The sequence below is a fragment of the Puntigrus tetrazona genome, chromosome 11 (assembly GCF_018831695.1).
Source record: "Puntigrus tetrazona isolate hp1 chromosome 11, ASM1883169v1, whole genome shotgun sequence".
Taxonomy (NCBI): domain Eukaryota; kingdom Metazoa; phylum Chordata; class Actinopteri; order Cypriniformes; family Cyprinidae; genus Puntigrus; species Puntigrus tetrazona.
This window is the reverse complement of record NC_056709.1, coordinates 4,418,203-4,436,510: the sequence shown is the minus strand read 5'-3', so window position 1 is coordinate 4,436,510 and position 18,308 is coordinate 4,418,203. Positions and strand designations below refer to the sequence as shown.

At 34.4% G+C, this 18,308-nt stretch overlaps 1 protein-coding gene across 4 annotated transcripts; it reads left to right on the top strand.

The window, feature by feature from the left end:
* Positions 1 to 474: 474 nt before the first annotated feature.
* draxina (dorsal inhibitory axon guidance protein a) lies at positions 475 to 17,591 on the top strand. 4 transcript variants are annotated; one of them, XM_043251354.1, is made up of 8 exons: positions 580 to 610; positions 3,969 to 4,060; positions 8,844 to 9,321; positions 10,367 to 10,602; positions 14,401 to 14,521; positions 14,774 to 14,866; positions 15,384 to 15,473; positions 15,727 to 17,591. In XM_043251354.1, exons 3-8 carry the CDS (start codon positions 8,862 to 8,864, stop codon positions 15,837 to 15,839), a joined length of 1,113 nt encoding a protein of 370 aa, XP_043107289.1. In that variant the 5' UTR covers positions 580 to 610; positions 3,969 to 4,060; positions 8,844 to 8,861; the 3' UTR covers positions 15,840 to 17,591. The 4 variants fall into 4 exon arrangements, with proteins under 4 accessions (XP_043107288.1, XP_043107289.1, XP_043107286.1 ...); XM_043251353.1 differs by lacking the exon at positions 3,969 to 4,060 and having other exon boundaries at positions 475 to 610; XM_043251351.1 differs by lacking the exon at positions 580 to 610 and having other exon boundaries at positions 3,969 to 4,064.
* Positions 17,592 to 18,308: the final 717 nt, after the last annotated feature.

Sequence of the window (18,308 nt, the reverse complement as noted above, 5' to 3'; positions counted from 1 at the left end):
AGGGGATTGATCGACCAGAATCTTAACATCTTAACATGGACAGCATAATTTTAATTTTTTAGAACTGGAAGAACAGCATCTTCACTGAGATGCAGTTGCATTATTTTGTGAATCTTTTTTAGTGCTATGCATAGTACTACAAAGGATATTTACACATATATTGATATAACAGTATTTGCTCTACCTTGTTGTCCACTAGCTTCTGCAATTGTATTAATTTAATATATAATTAAATATAAATTATTTGTATGTATTACAGCTTTAAAAATGGAAAGTGAAAAAAAATCAATTAGCTATACAATGCAATCAATATATATTAGCAGGCTTAAATGCATTTCAGTTTTGTTATAAAGTGCGTAATTTAAAAAAAAAAAATCCCCTGTTTTGGGGACTGCTAATCCGCTTTTAAGTTTTACTTCTGAGCAGATGTGTGGGAATTAATATTTGTTTAATGTTTGTTACTCTCATGTGGGGGGTAATGAGCGTGTTTCTCTCATCATCACTGACATCAGACTGCACAGCGGCGCGCATTCAGGGAGCGCGCTCGCCCGAGACAGTTTATCTGTGATCCGCTTCTTCACTCGGCTGCTTCTCAACGAAATAACATACGGTGAGTGCTGCTCTTATACTCTTTCTCATGCTCTAAAGAGTATGTTTTGCCATGTTTGTTTGAACAAATATGTTGATGTGAGAATTTTCTATAGGCTACAAATCGCTCGGGGATTTCATTATTATTCAATATCATAGCAAAACGACAACTTTTGCATCTTCTTCCTTTTCTGACGTTATTGTCTTTTGAGTGTGATTTTGATTTTGATTAATTTTAGTCTCCAATTATAGTTGTCTCTTGAAACAGAATTCTTTTAAAACTTGACAATTAAGATGAGCATTTTCACGTTTGTCGATGCTGGATACACCCCGAAAGCAATCACTGTCTTTTTTAAAAATATATTTATAAGCAATTTCTTTTTCGTAAAATGTATGAGAGTACGTGCTGTGCGTGCACCTGTGAGTGCACAAGCTTGATCATATCTTGATTTTCATAATTGTGTGTCTTGAATTGAGTGGGCAGCTGAGTTTGAAAGCGTGCAATTACATATGAATTTCAATTAGACTCCAAATAAGGCTCTTTCACTTTCTGCACACACAAAGAACTATAACATTTTGAAAAATAAAAAAGTATGTAAAAATACCTGTTAAGTAGAATTGCCTTAACACGTGATCACTTGCTGTGTTATATATATATATATATATATATATATATATATATATATATATATATATATATATATATATATATATATATATATATATATCTTAGAAATTAAGGTATTTAAAAAGTTTTTCACATAGAAGAACCATTTTTGCCAAGTCTTTCATTAGCAGTTTGTAATCTGAAGAACCTTCTTTCACTGCAAAAACCTTTTTCTTCAGATGTTAAAGCATTTGTTGAACCACAAAAAATGTTCTTCTGTGGCATTGTGAAACCTTTATTTTTAAGTGTGTGTAAGTGAAATAGCCTTACAGTCAAATATTGTTAATATTTGTCCTTTATTTTACCACTATTGCTGGAATGGTTGTATGTCATCCTGTAATAGGCTACTTATAACATTATAATCAACCACAGATTGCATATATCTACAATAAATGTATCAAAACATTTTTTTTGCAGTCCTGCAAAATGGATTCTGTGATTTTAGAAGGTTGTTTTAGATGCATTTTTTTGGTGTTAGATGCATCCTTTATTTGGTGCCATTTTTTTTTATACAAATGTTTTCATCTTTATTGTAAACCTAAACTGGTGCTTAGTTGTTGTGTTTCCAAATGTGTGTCAATTACAGAGCCACACTCCTAAAGAATTGTTTTTTAAAGACGATACTTTATTGATTATGCCATGCAGTGGTATCAAGACATTGACTGCACAATGCTGAATGAATGTCAAAGAAGTCTGAATGACCTTCTGCTGATTCTTGCAAGGGGGTGATTGTTAGGACAGAGCAGACGCTCCAAATGTAGACCATCACTAAAACACTTCCAATCGTTTTGGCTATTAAGAACCCCCAAAGCAGATCAATAAAGACCTTTGTGTGATTTGTTCTCTAGCCTCCATCTCCTGCTGGCTAAATGGGAATCCGTCATTGCGGAACACTAGAGACAGCTGGTTTATTGCTTAATAAGTGAGACACTGTCTTTTTCTCCAGCTAATCTCGTAAGGAAACTTCTTTGACTCAACAGAGACTTTTGCATGTGGATTAGTTTTATGGTTGATGTCATATGGCATGGTTCTTTATCTTCCCTTCTTTTTGTTGTCTTCACACCTCACAACATGCCTATAAAGAATGTGTTTCCGCTCAGTGGTGTGTGCTGGTGCGTCTGACTCTTTTTGGTACAGGATGAAGGAGATTTCCCTGCTGTGAGGATGAGGAGCATTCTGCCAGGATGCTCAGCTAAAAGATAAGGAGACACATTGCAAGGAGCCAGTTTTGATACTGTGAAACAAAAGCGATATTTGATGAAGCACCACATGTGTTGTAAGCAGTCACATTGGAGACAGGATCTTTCTCTATCTTTCCCTTAGCTCTCTTGGCACCAGATGGATCCTCCTTATGGCAGTTTTAACACTTAGCCTGTTGTTACGCGTTTTGTGTCCTTGACACTTTTAGAGCTGCCAAAACGAACAATGTGAGGTGTGAAATTGCTGAAACTGTTTGTCAAGAGATGGGTGCTCTCATTTGTGTAGATGTGTTTATTTCCATCTTTTGAAGCATTTCTTTGTTTGATTTTATTTATTTATTTTTTGTCATTTTAGGAGGCTGCTTATGAAATCTTAATGTTTCAACCAAGCTTATCTCAGATTCTCAGAGCAAGATTTGAACTATGCAATTTGCAAATCTAAGCACTTGTTTATTCCCTCTGATTGATCTTAGTCACATATAATGTGCTTATACAGACTGACACACCAGCAGTGCAATATCTGACATCAATTTAAAAAAATGTGACAAAGCAATACCCTTATATTTGTATTACAGTGATATAAACGGTGCCTGTTTTTCTTTTTATTCCAAAGGTTATGGTTTGTTTGAATCAGAATTTTTGGTACACTATGTCCCTGTGCCTCAGTAATGATATTAAATCAATACAAAACAACAGCAGGTAAACTATTAAATATGCATGATAATGGACACAATTACAAATCTTGTGATTAGGTAGATCAAGTTCTTCTTTAAATCAGTGTCATAGAAAGAACAAGTAATGACCCTAAAAGCAAATAAAACTTATATTTAACAACTCAGTGATAAAACAAATAAATATTAATGTATTATCATTTTTTTATCAAAATATTATCAATTCTATTCTAAAGTGTTACCAATAATTTATTTAACAATTAGCTCAAATGCTCCCAAATTAGACAGGAAGCCAGAATCCAGAATTTTCTTTCACTTTGCATGAAGTGCTGAACTGTGCTAAACATGAAATCAAATATAAGCCAAGTCTCCCATGTTCTTTGCCTGAGCAGTTTGTAAGCCTTTGCTGCATTATTTAGACAATAGGCAGTCCTGTATGTTTCGTACCAGAATATATTTGATACGCTCAATAGTGCCATACGTTCTTGATGATTGTCTTCATGGTCTTGCAGATTTGGTGGGTGTGTATCAGCCATGAGCTGTATTCCCTTGTATTATTTGCTTCTACACAACAAAAATCACCCAATCCTAAAACTCATAACTAATGTAGACCTACATATGATTTCTGGAATAGAAAGTAATCAGAGATAGCTGATATTGACTAAGAAAATATTCTCTGTGTCCCATACTCTGGTCTGTACTCACCTCATTCAGCTTCCGAAAACTCACACAAAGATATGACCTTCCCTGATCTTCCAGTTCAGAAAGTATGCATAGAGAAAAAGCTTCAAGCTTTCATCCTGTTGAAAAGCTTTTTTTTGTTCTTCTGCTTTCTGGAGGTAGCAGGGGTGCAACAGATGGCTTATGAAGCCCCAGATCTCAGCAGGAGGAGATGTTGAAGACCTCACAGTGGAAGCTCTACCTCCTCTTGAGATGTCAGTGAGTTCATTAGCGAGCTCCACATTCCTTTCAAACTTTTGCACAATATCATCCAAGTCGCTTGTGGAGGCTTTTATCAGTTATTCACACAGTAGAAGGATCTGAAGTTTTTGAACACCATGTTGTGCTCACATATACCCTCTGTGGTACTCGCTGTTTTCTTTTTTTTTTTTTCTTTCATTTTCTTTCTGGGTCTGGGTCTTGTTGTCTTTTGCTGGATTTTCAGCACCATGCTGGGCTCCATGTTGTGACCCTTTTCTGAATATCTTATATCATCTAAACTTGCCTGCTGTTATTTTACAAACAGCAGAAGTTCTACCACATGAATCCTCAGAGACCTCTAGTTATACTTCAGTCTCTTGTGTCTCATATGTATGTGTTTGACACTGAAGCATGTGTTTGTGATTTTTTTTTTTTTTGTGAGGCTACAGAGGACTATCTGTTGGTTATGATTATATGCTTCCACAATGTGATTAGCCTAGTTCTGTTGTGTGGACTGGAAATAGCAAAGATTTAAAAAATATATATAAATTTAAGAATTGAAATATTTACTTGATCTATACACTGGCAACTTTATAAATAGTTTTATGTTTAATATTTTAATATCTTTTAATGTCAGTCACTGACATGCACATAAAGAAATAAATGATTTCAAGTATTTTATTAAATAGTTTTACCATTATTTAACTTTACATTTAGATTTGAAGAATTATTAGCTTTTAATCAACTCACACATCACATTATCATTAAGCATATTATTATTGCTATATATTATTATATTATTGCATATATACATTTAACTATTAACTATTAATCAAGTATTATTATATATTTATTTAGTATTATTTATTATTTGAATGCACCAATTTACCAAACCCAGCTTTTCCCCACATAAAATGTGCTGATAAGCCGCCATAACAGACGGCAAAGCAGAAAATCACATGAATGAATCAGAATTAACTGTAAGAATCAAACATTGTCAGTGCATCCACCACACAAATGCACAGAACACTTAAGTAATGTAATAAACATAAACTAAATAACACTAAGTCTAACACAAAACACCTTAATGTGTAGCACATAACTGGTTGACAAAACAAGAAAGTGCTACAGTAAAATAGTATTAATATAATCGTGTGAGAGATCTTTTTAATGTTTTACACTGTAAATTATGTGAAAATTCATAGTTTTCACTTGCCAAAAACATAAATGTAATATATAGTCACACTTTAGAACAGAGAAGGCATACTCATTATTAACTGGTTTTCACTTAACAAACTCCTAATTTGCTGTGGACTAATAGTTAATAAGGTAGTTGTTAAGTTCTAATACACAACCAATATGCTAGTAATATTCTTAAAAGAAACTAGTTAATAGTGAGAATTGGTCCTTAAATTAAAATGTTCCCTTCCCATCCTCAACAATCACATAATAATACGATAATAAACACCCAAAGCACCTAACCATAATAGCATGGTACTATATAAGCCCTCAGAACACCGTAGGATATAGCAAACTTGTAATAAGCAAGAACACAGCGGTACTCAAATTTTGCAGATTTATCAAAAAATGTATGTTTACTCTATTATGCCATGTCATGCCAGATGTTGTGTATGTTATCCATAATTCCTATTTAAATGGTGTGTGGTCTTTGTGGGCAAGGTCCTATTAAACCTAGCGGGGTACACAGCTCCCAGACTTCATTATTTCATCCCATTATTCAGCTCCCTCAAAGCTCCACCTGTTAGTCACATGACAGCAGGCAGCATTTGTATGAGATCAACATAAACTCAAATCACCCAGAGCCTTTTGCAAAGACTTTACAGGAATCTTACAGACATTTTAGTTTGTTTGTTTGTTTGTGCACAATTATTATTATTTTTTTTGTATCTTTACTGTTGTTTTTTTGTGTGGTAGATGAGAGACTAATGAACTACTAACGAACACACTTGTCATACTAACAAAGTCTACGGGGGAGTGCTCATACTGAATAGAGACCAGCAATTGTGTAGAGACTAAAGCTCAGCAGTCGCTTTAAACTGTGAAAAGCGCCCATTGCGTACAACTAACTGATACAGCCCAAAGCAGTCAGCGTGTATTCCCAAATGAATTGCCTGCAATCTTGATACAAATTTCCTCTGGCAGGAGTTTTGCTACCCAGCCTCATATGCAATTTCCTTTGCTTAGTCTTTGTGGATAGGTTCTTAAATAGCCCACAATAAAGTCCCCTAGCTAGCAACACTACACAACGAGGTGCATCTGTGTGTCTGTGGCTGATAAGGCTGGTCCAACTATCGACCCACACAAGCTCAATACCCCATTCCCATTGATTTATCATACACCGCTGTCTTCACAGAGCAGAATGGCTGCCTGAGCGGGTTGCCAGGTTGATGAACTACCCCCTCCCAAAGTCTTAGAGAGACCTAAATACGCTAATGCTGACACAAACACAATGTAAGCACACACCCCTAAGCCCACAAAAGCATAGGCAATAACTCAATACAAGCACTAACTGATACTAATGCTAATTGTAGCACTAACACAGTGCTAAAACCAGTGTGCACATTGCATAATGAGAGTGCGTAGCAAAGATCAGTGGTAGAAAGTTAGACAGTCCTAAACATTGCTTTGTGCAGATTCGAGGCATTTCTAAACCTGATTGTGAAAGATGGAGAATAAAATATCAAACGCTCCTTATTACAGCCTAGTTGTACCAAACTCTTCTTGTTAAATTCTGCTTTATTTCACTGAGCTTGATTCATTACCTAATTAACTGCACTGAGATACCAATTATAAGGCAATAATGGTGAGAGATAGAGTGGCGGTTTAAGTATTACCATCTTAATGTGCTCTCCAGTTGCAAAGGCAATGTAGAGTAATGTTTTCCTCTGATTATTTTACCTGCATCTTAAAGGTAACAATAAGAACTGTGGATGTACTGCATGGAATGAAAACAATAATTTATTTATCCAACCCAGTATAGTCATGGGAGTTGACGTTAAGCAATGTGACGTGAGTTACTATATACTATTAAACAAATAATAATTTAACTTTCTAAGTGGAAAAATGATTACTGTAACTACAATTAAATGTTGTGGCAGCCATGCAAACATATGTTAAAAGTATAAAAGATGTTCCATTTGTGAAGTGTAAACTATATAAAGTAAAACTGCATGTGGACAGGGATTAAATCAGAAGAATTTCATTGAAAATTCATTATTCGTTTTAAAGCTGTTTTTCTGTGCCTTCTAAATAAAAGATCTAGTAGATATCTTTTTTTATTTTACATCTGATTCATGAATTGGCCTAAAAAGTATTACTGACTAAAAGGAATATTTTAGTGCAAAGTGTTTTTCATTTGGAATAAAATGGTAGTTTTATATCTCTCTCTAAATGTCTATAACATTTACAGGTTTACATATTTATCAGTACCATCATTCCCTGGGAATCAAATTTATGACAATGGCATGTCTTGCACCTTGATCTATTCTTTGAGCATGGTTATATAGTGAAAATGTGGTTTGGTCACACAAGCCTTAAACTTCATAAACTGCCTAAATAATTATTTTCTTTATACAATATGTATATTATTTACAATATACAAAATGCATAAAAATGCAACCAACAAGTGATTTCTGCGGCAAGTCTTATGAATACAATGACTTGCAAATACAATGAGCCATCAAGAATAGCCTTGCTCCACCATTATAAGCATGACAAATCATCAGAAATCTAAAGTCATCTTATTTGTATATAAATATATAAAATTAGAATGTTAGAATGTATCAGTAACACTGGTGCCAGTTTGAGGTAACATGAGCAGCTCTCAGCGACAAAAGACAGAGTAAAGAGGCTAGATTCACTGAGGGGAGCATTTGAGGATGAGAGCAGACCTCGAATGATCAAAGTAAGACCCATGTCACTGATTTTCATGGTGAGATGCATGGTGAGAACCTCCTCATAAGCTTAACTTTGATATACCACCTGAGGAAAGATTCTTCCTTTGGATCCTCTTATTGTTGGCCTATGGGAATCCAAACCTGATATTTAGTCTGGCAAGTTTTCTCAACACATTTAGGCTGCCTTTGAGCTCTTGTTTATTTCATGTCAGAGCAAAGCAAACCAAAGCCATTATTTAAATATTAAACTATATTTCTGGGTGTATCGTGATGCTCTGGTTTGTGATGGCCTGGTTTAAAATTCCAGAGTTTTCTTGAAAGTCTTCGAAAGTTTGTCAGATTTTTCAGTTTTAATTCATTTAATCTTAGCTAGTTATGATAAGTTTTATAAACATTATTATTAATGTCTTGGATACATGGTCAAACAGTGAGATGCAAACTGCATGTTATGAATGGTTTGTCTATCTGCCAGTCTGTAAATTTTTTAAATAAATGTAAGTATTTATAATATCCCCCTAATTAGCATGCATATTACTGGCATATTGGCTGTTTAGTAATAGTTATAAAGCATATATGCTGCTTATTCATTTTCTACATCCCTTTTCTACATTGTGCCTAAATTTAACAGCTACCTTACTAACTATTAATAATAAGTGCTTAGTTTTTTGAGTCAAAAGTCGTACTTAGTAGTTAAATTATAGTGAAAAATGGACCTTAAAATAAAATATGACCTAAATGTTATGTGTTGTTGATGATATATAGGAATTAATTATGATATATGGAAAAAAATAATAAGCATTTCTCATAAGTGTATACTTACATGCATGTGTTTAAAGTGCAAAAGTGTAAAAGTCTGACCTGATCTTGCCCTTAATAACAGGTGGCACTGTGTTTGAAGATGGTGGCTCCCGTTGTCTGTCGCCTCTTGGCTGTGCTCCTCATCACACTATCCCACACTTCGTACAGCTCTGAGATCCCATCTGAAAATAGCAAAAAGAGTGTGACCTGTTCTTCCACCTCTGAATCCAAGCAAGATCATGACATGGGACTTCTGGGTGGCAGCCAACGACGGAGACACTGGCCACGTAAAGACAGGGATAGTATTGGGCTCCACTCTCAAAGGCCACTGGAGGATGATGGGACAAGTCTGGAGGGTCTGAGCCCTGTAAGGCTGGAGATGGGGCCTGGGGACAGTATAACAACGGAGGTTCACAAGGAGGTGCAGGCTCCTGCTCATATGCTGCGGGGAAATCATCCACTGGAGGGAGAGTTCAATCGTAAAGGCAGAAGACATGGCCATGGGCATCAGGCTGATCACAGAAAGCAGGGAGGCAAAAGAGACAAAGGTCGAGCTAAAGGTAATTGAGTTTTTTTGTCATTGCAATTTGCCATATGGTAATCATTTTATTTGATAAGAAATCATCCATTTCAGTTTGCTTGAACATCTATGCAAAAAGGACAAAAAATAACATTGATGCTAAAGGCAATACTTGGTTCTTAAATGTTCAGTCATGTTCATAAGAACCAGTTAAGACCTGTTTTTGTTATCACAAAAAAAATGATAGAAATCAGTGATTGTCTGTTAGTACTACATTTAAAGTCAGCTGAAGCTGCATAAGAATGGCCACGGAATTGTTATCCACAGGAATGACTCACAACATGTAATTACATACTTAAGTGGTAATATAGCACCTAAAAGTGGAACACTAAGAAGTAAATAATAACAGAAATTTTATTTTTGGGGTGAAGTTTATTCATTTATTTACAGAGTGATGTATCTAAACTACTGTATAATTTTCTGATTTGGTGCTCAGCTAATAATATAATTTTAATAATAATTTAATAATAATTTTCTATTTAACAGTGTTTAGTGTTTGAATGGTGGTGTATCAAAGCTTTCATAAAAATATTAACTGTTTTCAGTATTAATGATACTGTTTCTTGAGCATGAATGAAATGTTTCTTGAGCAGCAAATATTAAAATGAATTCTGAAGGGTTGTGTGACACTGCAGACTGATGATGATATAAGTAATGATGCTTAAAATCCAGCTTTACTGCAGGAATAAATGAAAAAAATTCCGCATTTCAAAATATATGTAAAATGTTAAAATGTAAGAATATTTCACAGTTTTACCGTTTTGATCAAGTAAATGCAACCATAATTGACAGTTATAAGAGACTTAATTCTAATATTAAAAATTTTTGATCAGTGGTGTATACAGTATAGAATTAAATATATTTTAACAGTAAAGCCTTGAGATGTTCAATAAGCCTATATAGTATAGTAACAACGGGTTCATTTTTGTGACTGTAAGTAGCCATATTAGATGTTTGCCAAGTGTAAACTATGAATGCTAATTTTATAACATACTGACCATAGTTTCTCTTGCTTTTTGTCCTAGGGGATCTCTATGACCCTGAACCAGAATTAGGCTCCTTGTTGAAGGATATGAACGCATTTGAGGATGGTTTTAACACCTCCCCGCCCAATCACGACAATGCCCCTCTCACTGAAGCTCCCTCCCCTCTCTTTCCCATTTTGGTAACCACGGCAATCAACGAGCATCCCCCAACACTGTCCCCAGCCTCCACCAAACCCCAGGTACTCTGGCAAGCAGAAGCGCCCTTGAATATGAAGGTCTGTTGTGTTGTTCACAGTGTTTAGTTTTCTAAGATGCTGTTATTCTGCTAATATACACAGAGGACTGTATACAAGCTGTGTATACAGATTCCTTTTTTTGGTTAAACATTTCATGAGCATCCTGATTTTATTGTTAAAAATACTTAGTCAGTGGCATTACACTTGGGACGCTTTGCTGCTTTTAGACTACGCTAAACTGCCTTGAGTCTTTTTCACTATGTAATTTTTTGTTAGATCCCAAAATGAACATCTTCATTTGAACCGCACACTGGCAGATACAGATACTGTTTGGAACCAGTAGTGGAGGTAGTTGTCATCCTTGTGGTGTGCAGCGCTTCATCACACAGATTTATTTACCTGTGCTTCTGTGCCGTGCTTATTACTGAGTGCCGCCCGGGGCTGGATCATACACGAGTAAAATTACCCAGCTCGCTTTGCACTTGGGAGGTGGAGGAGGGGAGCTGTCACCAGAGCGAGTGAGGGGTGAGATGTCGCTCGCCCATCCTCCTGCTCCTCTTTTTCACAGCCATCTGTTCTGCTCCATTCTCCTCCCTGGATATCTTTTTAACTCTCCCCATATATATTCAGATTCTCTTGAGAGGCATCACTGGGTCTGGATACTGATATTAATAAAAACTACATTTGCATTTCCTTAAGGAAATGCAAATGCTTACAAGGCAGAAAAAGAATGTTGTTTTTGCTAATATAATCCAGAAAGGAAAGTAAGCTGCCAGAATAAGACACAGAAAGCTGATACTGGTGAAAATTTTATGATTTAATTCAGTAGGTAATTTCCAAATTTCAGCCCTAAGTAAAGTGGATCTTGAGGAATCATTTATTTTATTTTATTTTATTTTATTTTATTTCGCTATTTTACAACACTTTGGTAATTGACTTTTTATTGAAATCCAAAAAATATATATATTTTTGGGAAATTAAGAAAATGATAGAACACTGTAAGTATTTAAGTTGAACTGTTTTCAAATAATAATTTGAATTCTAAATATTTACCCATGCAATCTATGTGCACATAATATGTTGGAAATAGAGAAATGCTTCTTGTCTTGTCACATTCAGTTTACATGAATGAATTATAAGAATCACTAACAACAGCCTATATTTTCATTGCAAAATTAAGAGCAGTTTGCATTGCCATTGGTTGTGGACAGTTTGGCCATATCTAATGTCTGGGATGGTTACGGACCTGTATGGTACACATTTACATGCACTTACTCATGTTGAAATAACAGAGATGGGATAGATACTGTTGTTTCTTTTATAAACACCATAAAAATAGCAATTTAACAGCAAAACACTGTTAGGTCTGTCAAACCTTGCGGTGCCTCTGGCTGTGTGTAGCACCTGCTGCTCTGCACATTAATTCAAATGATCCCAACAAGGATGTTACATGTTGAAACATTGAAATTATATGTTTTTTTTTTCATCTTTTGGAGACTATAGTGCGAGACTTGTGAGACATCTCAGATATTTAACAAGAAATGTTGTTGCTCAGATACATCTGTTTTTGTTTTTAATTTTTTTAATGAGTTAATTTTGTTGTGCTACAGGCTGAATTAATTGCACAAAATAATGTAGAAGAAAAAGACAAAATGCTAAAGAATTTCAAACCAGTATTGTATTCCAAGCACTGTAATGGCAAATGGTATACAAGCATGTTTTACGTAGTCATACCACTAAAACATGCTTGCATACTTGTGTCATTGGAGAATTAAGACTGAAACACACAAACCCCCAGCTGCTACTCAAATGCTGTGGTTTGCAGTTCAATGACTTAAAGGACTGTGGGCAGTTCTAATTAGGCTTCGATCATTAACCGCCTCAGATAAAGAAATAGAAAGACAGATCTTCAGTTTGCACATAATCGAAATGCCATTCCTCTAGTAGATCAGCTGTAGCCTTTAGAGACAATCTGTCTCTAAAGACCTATCTCTTCTACTCAATCTAGTTTAATTATAAAGTATATTTTCATCATAAAATGACATTTCAAAAGGGAAACTGAACAAGTGTAGTATCTTGATGATATGAATTATCCAGTTCTCAAACGTGATGCAAAAGCAATTATTTTGAATAGCGCACACTGTTTTGCTGAGGCAATGAAGAAGTCAGTTATTACTCTGGTTAGATTCTCTCTGTCCCTCTCCTCTCCAGTCATTCAACTCCCAGTAGAGCACCATCCTCAATGCAGTTCACTTGCACTGCATCAGTGCCACTGCTGCTCCAGCCGCTGGCAAAGACATAGACTCTACTGGAGTTCACACACATATCAGCATGTGATGCCAGAAGCTTTAGAGTGCAGACTTAAGTGTATGCACATCTAGAAGCCAGATTTACTAATAGCTTGCACCAGTGCAAACCCTTTTTTATTAGTAAAATAAAAATAAAATTTGAAGATTACGGAAAATGTATGTTTCAGTGTCAGAACCCTAGATGGATTTTACACAATTCACTAACATTCACTATATAAAAAAATATAATTAAAAAAAAACATTTTAGTTTAATTAACAAGGTTTAGTTAATTAAATTATGCTATCCTTTAGTGGATTAAGGTGATGATTCAGCTTGTGATCATATTGGTTATGGCATTTGGATAATATTTATCAGTCTCATAAGTCCTCTGAAGTCTTCATCAAGGCTGGACCCAAATTGGAATTGGTGCAACATCAGGATGGGCATCTTTAGACAGAAACAAGAAAGCAAAAGGTTTAGCATAGCTGCTATGCATGTTATTTCACACAAAGGTAAAGCGCATTTGTTACAATTTCATTAGACATGACTGGAATTCTGTATCATGGGACCTGTTATGTGAATGCTTGACTAAAGAGATGTCTTTAATCTACATTGAAACTGAGAGATGTCTGTGTGCCGACCATTAGGCTGTTCCAGAGTTTAGAAGCCAAATGCCATAAAGCTTATTTATTGGACTTCGATCCCAAGGAACTCAACTATTTTTGAGCTTCATCAGTAGCAATATTTCAAATCTAAAGCAGAACTTGAGAGGTAGCTAGTCTAGAGACAATAAAATTGGTTTGATAAAATAATACGTTCTTAACCTCGCAAGTACACTAGGAGCTGCATTTCGAATCATCAGTAGCTTGTTTACGGATGCAGGGCAGGCATTTTGCAGTGCACTACAATAATAGTCTTAAGGTCATTAATGCATGGATTATAGCTCTTCTGCATCAGAAACAGATGATGTTTTCCGTAACTTGCCATTGTTGCAAAGTAGGATGAAAGCTGTTTTGATAACATGGAAAATATGATTTAAAAAAAACTATTTACGTTTTTAATGTAAAACCTAGATCTTTAATTATAAAGCTGTCTAATGACTAATAAAATTGCCGGTCATCGAGCCTCTCATGTTTTGAACTTGACCTTATAACCTGTTGTTATAAACCCAGAGATTAATTTATTGTTTCACTGCGCATTGCTTTTTGAAATATAAAGAAAATGCTTTTAGCACTAAAACACAAAAAACAAAAGAAGATTACCAGAAGGTGGTGCTGTGACTAAACTTGCCTTATTTAACACTTCTTCTGATGGTGTGAGCAAGCGCAATATGACTTCACAGAAGTCAGCCTTCTGGATGCTATTTAGTATCTTTGAGAATTTCTTAGCTATATTTTATCATTGTTAGTGCAACTATGTTATGATATAAATCAATGCAAAGTCACATATAAATATCACAGGTTTTGAAATAGCATTTTGATATAAACAATAAGTGAATCACCCAGAATAAACTTTTCTAAAACCATGTTTTAAACCTGTTTCATTCAGAAGTCGGGTCGAGGGAAGGCTCAAGGGGAGGTGATGCCTACTCTGGACATGGCCCTCTTTGACTGGACTGATTATGAGGATATGAAGCCTGTAGACACTTGGCCATCCAGCAAAAGAAAAGGTATTAAAGTACATTCTCAGGTACAATCAATAATAGTGATTTTACAAACTCTCAGTTTTGTTTCCTTCAGCAGTTTTTTTCCCAGATATTGAAGACCAAAATCTTTGGAGATATATTGAAAGATAAATATTTTATTATAAGATCGGCTGTAATTCTGCTGTAGTTCTAGTGTAAATAATTTGCACACTCACAGCAGATTTCTGAATAAAATATTTAATTGGAGGCCCATGTCTGTCTATTTTCCCAATAAAGATAAACGTCGTGGCAAAAACAAGAGTAATGGGAACACAACACTAGATGCTGATGTCATTGACCCATGTGACCATCATCTTGACTGCCTCCCTGGTTAGTGCACTGCTATGATTGTTTTTATATTACAAATGTATTATTTACTTTTCATTAAGTTGTACCATACCTATATAATATTCTTTTTTCTAAGGAACACAGAAGGTACATTAAAAAAAAAAAAAAAACGTTTCTGGGCACATTGATGAGAGAATGAGATTAACTCTTTGGATCTGATCTTTTCAATGAGAATAGTTCCTTCACAAATATGATTGGGGTTCAGTGATATAACTCTCTGTCTAACTAGGATGATGTGTTATTTAATAAATTACCTAGCTACTCACACCTTGATAACATATTCTGAATCACATTGATTCAGTCAGGAACAGTTATTTCTCAGTTAATTCAACAATAAATCAAAAGAAAAAGATAAGAATTTGTATTTTGTACTTTTGTTCTATTAGTAGTATTTTTACATTACATCAATGTACTAAAAATCTCTCTTTTAAAATCTATTCCATATATTGTTTTTATCCTAACCTACTGTGAGTGGTTTATCTTCTTGTGCTATGACCAGGTTCCTGTTGTGACCTCAGAGAGCATGAGTGCAAACCTCACAATCGCGGCCTAAACAACAAGTGTTATGATGACTGCATGTGTGAGGAGGGTGGGTATGACTTTTTTAGTTTCCTTAGACGGTGACATTATAAAATGATACAAAACAAATGTAGAAAGGAATCCCATAAAACCTGTCTAAAACATGTCTGAAGTACACAGTATTTCACAAATAAATAAATACTAAAAAAGAAATACAAAACTTTTTTTTTTTAATAAATGATTATTTGTAATTACATTACATCGTGATGGAAAATGTAATAAAACAAAATAAATGAATAAATGTTAATGTAAACATTCTTTAGGTCTGCGTTGTTATGCTAAGTTCCACCGCAAGAGGAGGGTGACCCGAAGACGGGGCCGCTGTGTGGAGCCAGAATCAGCCAACAGCAGCCAAGGAGCCTTCATTACCATCTGACATATAGAGAGATACCCCATGACTGATGATGGACTGAGCTTTGAAGAATGTGGGTCAACGTTAACACATCCTTAGCCTGCAGTATAAATGTATATACACTGTTCATCTGCCTGTCAGGGTTGTGCACCATTCAGAATTCAATTTACAATGGTTTTTAAATTCTTGAATTTGAATTGAGCTAGCAATCAGTATACAAAATTGTCATTTGAAACAGAAAGAAGAATTGTACTTTTTAGTTTGAATTAACCATGAATGTTGTCATGTGCACAACATATGGGATATTTCTAGAAACACTATATTAATAATAAAAATTTTAAATACCACCTATCAAAATCAAATTAGTTTTTGGATCAAAGCCAACTAATATACCACTGAATATTACATTTCTGTGGATAAGCATGTTATATTATGTAATTAGATCAGCATTTATTTTTTTCTACAATTTAAAAACAATTTGTTTGTGATGCAGAGTGCACAATATTATAGCATAACCTCAAAATGATTTTACCATAACACATGATTTGTAAATAAATACATTTTGACATTGGCATTGTATGGCTTTTCTAAAGTAGTAAACTTGCTGAGTATCTCACCTGGTACAGTACTGCAGAACTCTCGGCTATAAGTTCAATGAAAACAAGATAAAACACAACCTTGGTTGGAAGTTAAACAGTGTACTCAAATATGTCTGTTTAAAGAATAATTATTTATGAGCATCAGGGTTTAAATAGACACAATTATACAACAAGTATACACAATTATAGTTAATACATTGATTATGCAATTATTTATGCTGTCATAAAACTTAAATTTTTAGTCAATTCCTACTTCTGTTTTTGAGATACAAGTTTAACTTTCTTACTTTCAAATTCACACTTTTGAATTTCAAGGAAGCTGATTCTTAAAGTATGAATTTTGCCCAACCCTGCTGCTTGTCAAATGTTACTTTTAAGTTTGAACAGAATCGTTTGCGTCTGAATTGAAGGCTTTTTCTACTGATTATTGTAATACTACTGTCAATAACTACTGCTACTCCTGTATTAATGGATATAGATTTGTTTGGTTTATTTGTAATATATGTTTTATTTATTCAAGTTCCAAACAGCTTCTTTTATTGAGAGATGTTATCATGGATAGGGAATGTGCTCTTCTTTAATGACTGTGTTCTGTCAGAAGGATGGATGGGTGAATGAGTGATTGTTACCTGTAAGGGTTAGAGGGATACAGATGGACAGAGGAGATTAAGGGAGAGATGGATGACTTGTCAGTTTAAATCATTGAGCTTCTTTATGGTCTGACACACATCTGTGTCCCATCACTGTCTTGTTTTAACTGTTTGTATTAGACTTTTATGTTAGTGGGGCTGTAGATATGCTTTAGTCTTTGTAAAGTTTTATTTTAATTTAATTTTTTTCTGTCAACTTGTTTTAACTCAAAATTTCTCAAGCTCCATAAATTGTCAATTATTTTTAACTGATACAACAGAAATAAACATAACTAAGGAGACTAGGATCCTAACCTTTTTTCCAGTCACATATGATTTTGAGAAATACTGTGATATATTGTACATATTATTGCAAATTTTCAAGTTACAAAAAAAAACCTCCTGTACAATTACAAAAGAAACAATTCTGAACAGGTGACTGCTCTGAAAGAAAGTTAGCTGTGGGATAATGGACTTTGTGATTAAAAAAAAAATCACACTCTTAGGTCAACCATATAAAATTTAAAATAAAAAGTTTTATCAATGCATTGATGTATTGACAGAATTTATTATCATCACCATACCCTGCGAGTACAGGAGAAGCTGACAAAAGAAAACAGTAGTCAAAATGTTTCAAAAATTACTATTTGATTGCATCCATAATTGCATTAGATTCCTTGGGTACATACTTTCTTTCATAGCACTCATTGGAGTGCATATTTATGTGAGATTATCATCGGACCATGCTGGCCATATCAAGTTGAAACATCAAACCATTCTCATAAAATGCATCAGTGAATTATAATAAAACATGATAATGAAACACTATCATCTAAACAGGCAGGAGAAGATAGAAAAAAAAAAAAAAAAAAATATATATATATATATATATATATATATATATATATATATATATATATATATATATTTTTTTTTTTTTTTTTTTTTTTTTTTTTTTTTTATTCAAAATTTTGAATGGTTCATAATTTGTTTAAACTGAATTGCATGAATTTATTTGAATACAGGAATATTAATCAAAAAATGCATTATCTGTATGTCTTAAAGATAATCTTTTATTAGCACAATGACACAAAAAGGTGAACACTGGCAATAGAGTCTGTGCTTGCCATTGCATCTAGAATCTCAGGCAGTGTTTGATGCCTCTGAAAAACTTCCTCAGAGGGCTCTATAATGCATGGATGTGTCCTCTAAACTAACTAATAGTCTGTGGCATAGTCTCTGTCCAGGGACTGAATGGCTCTCTG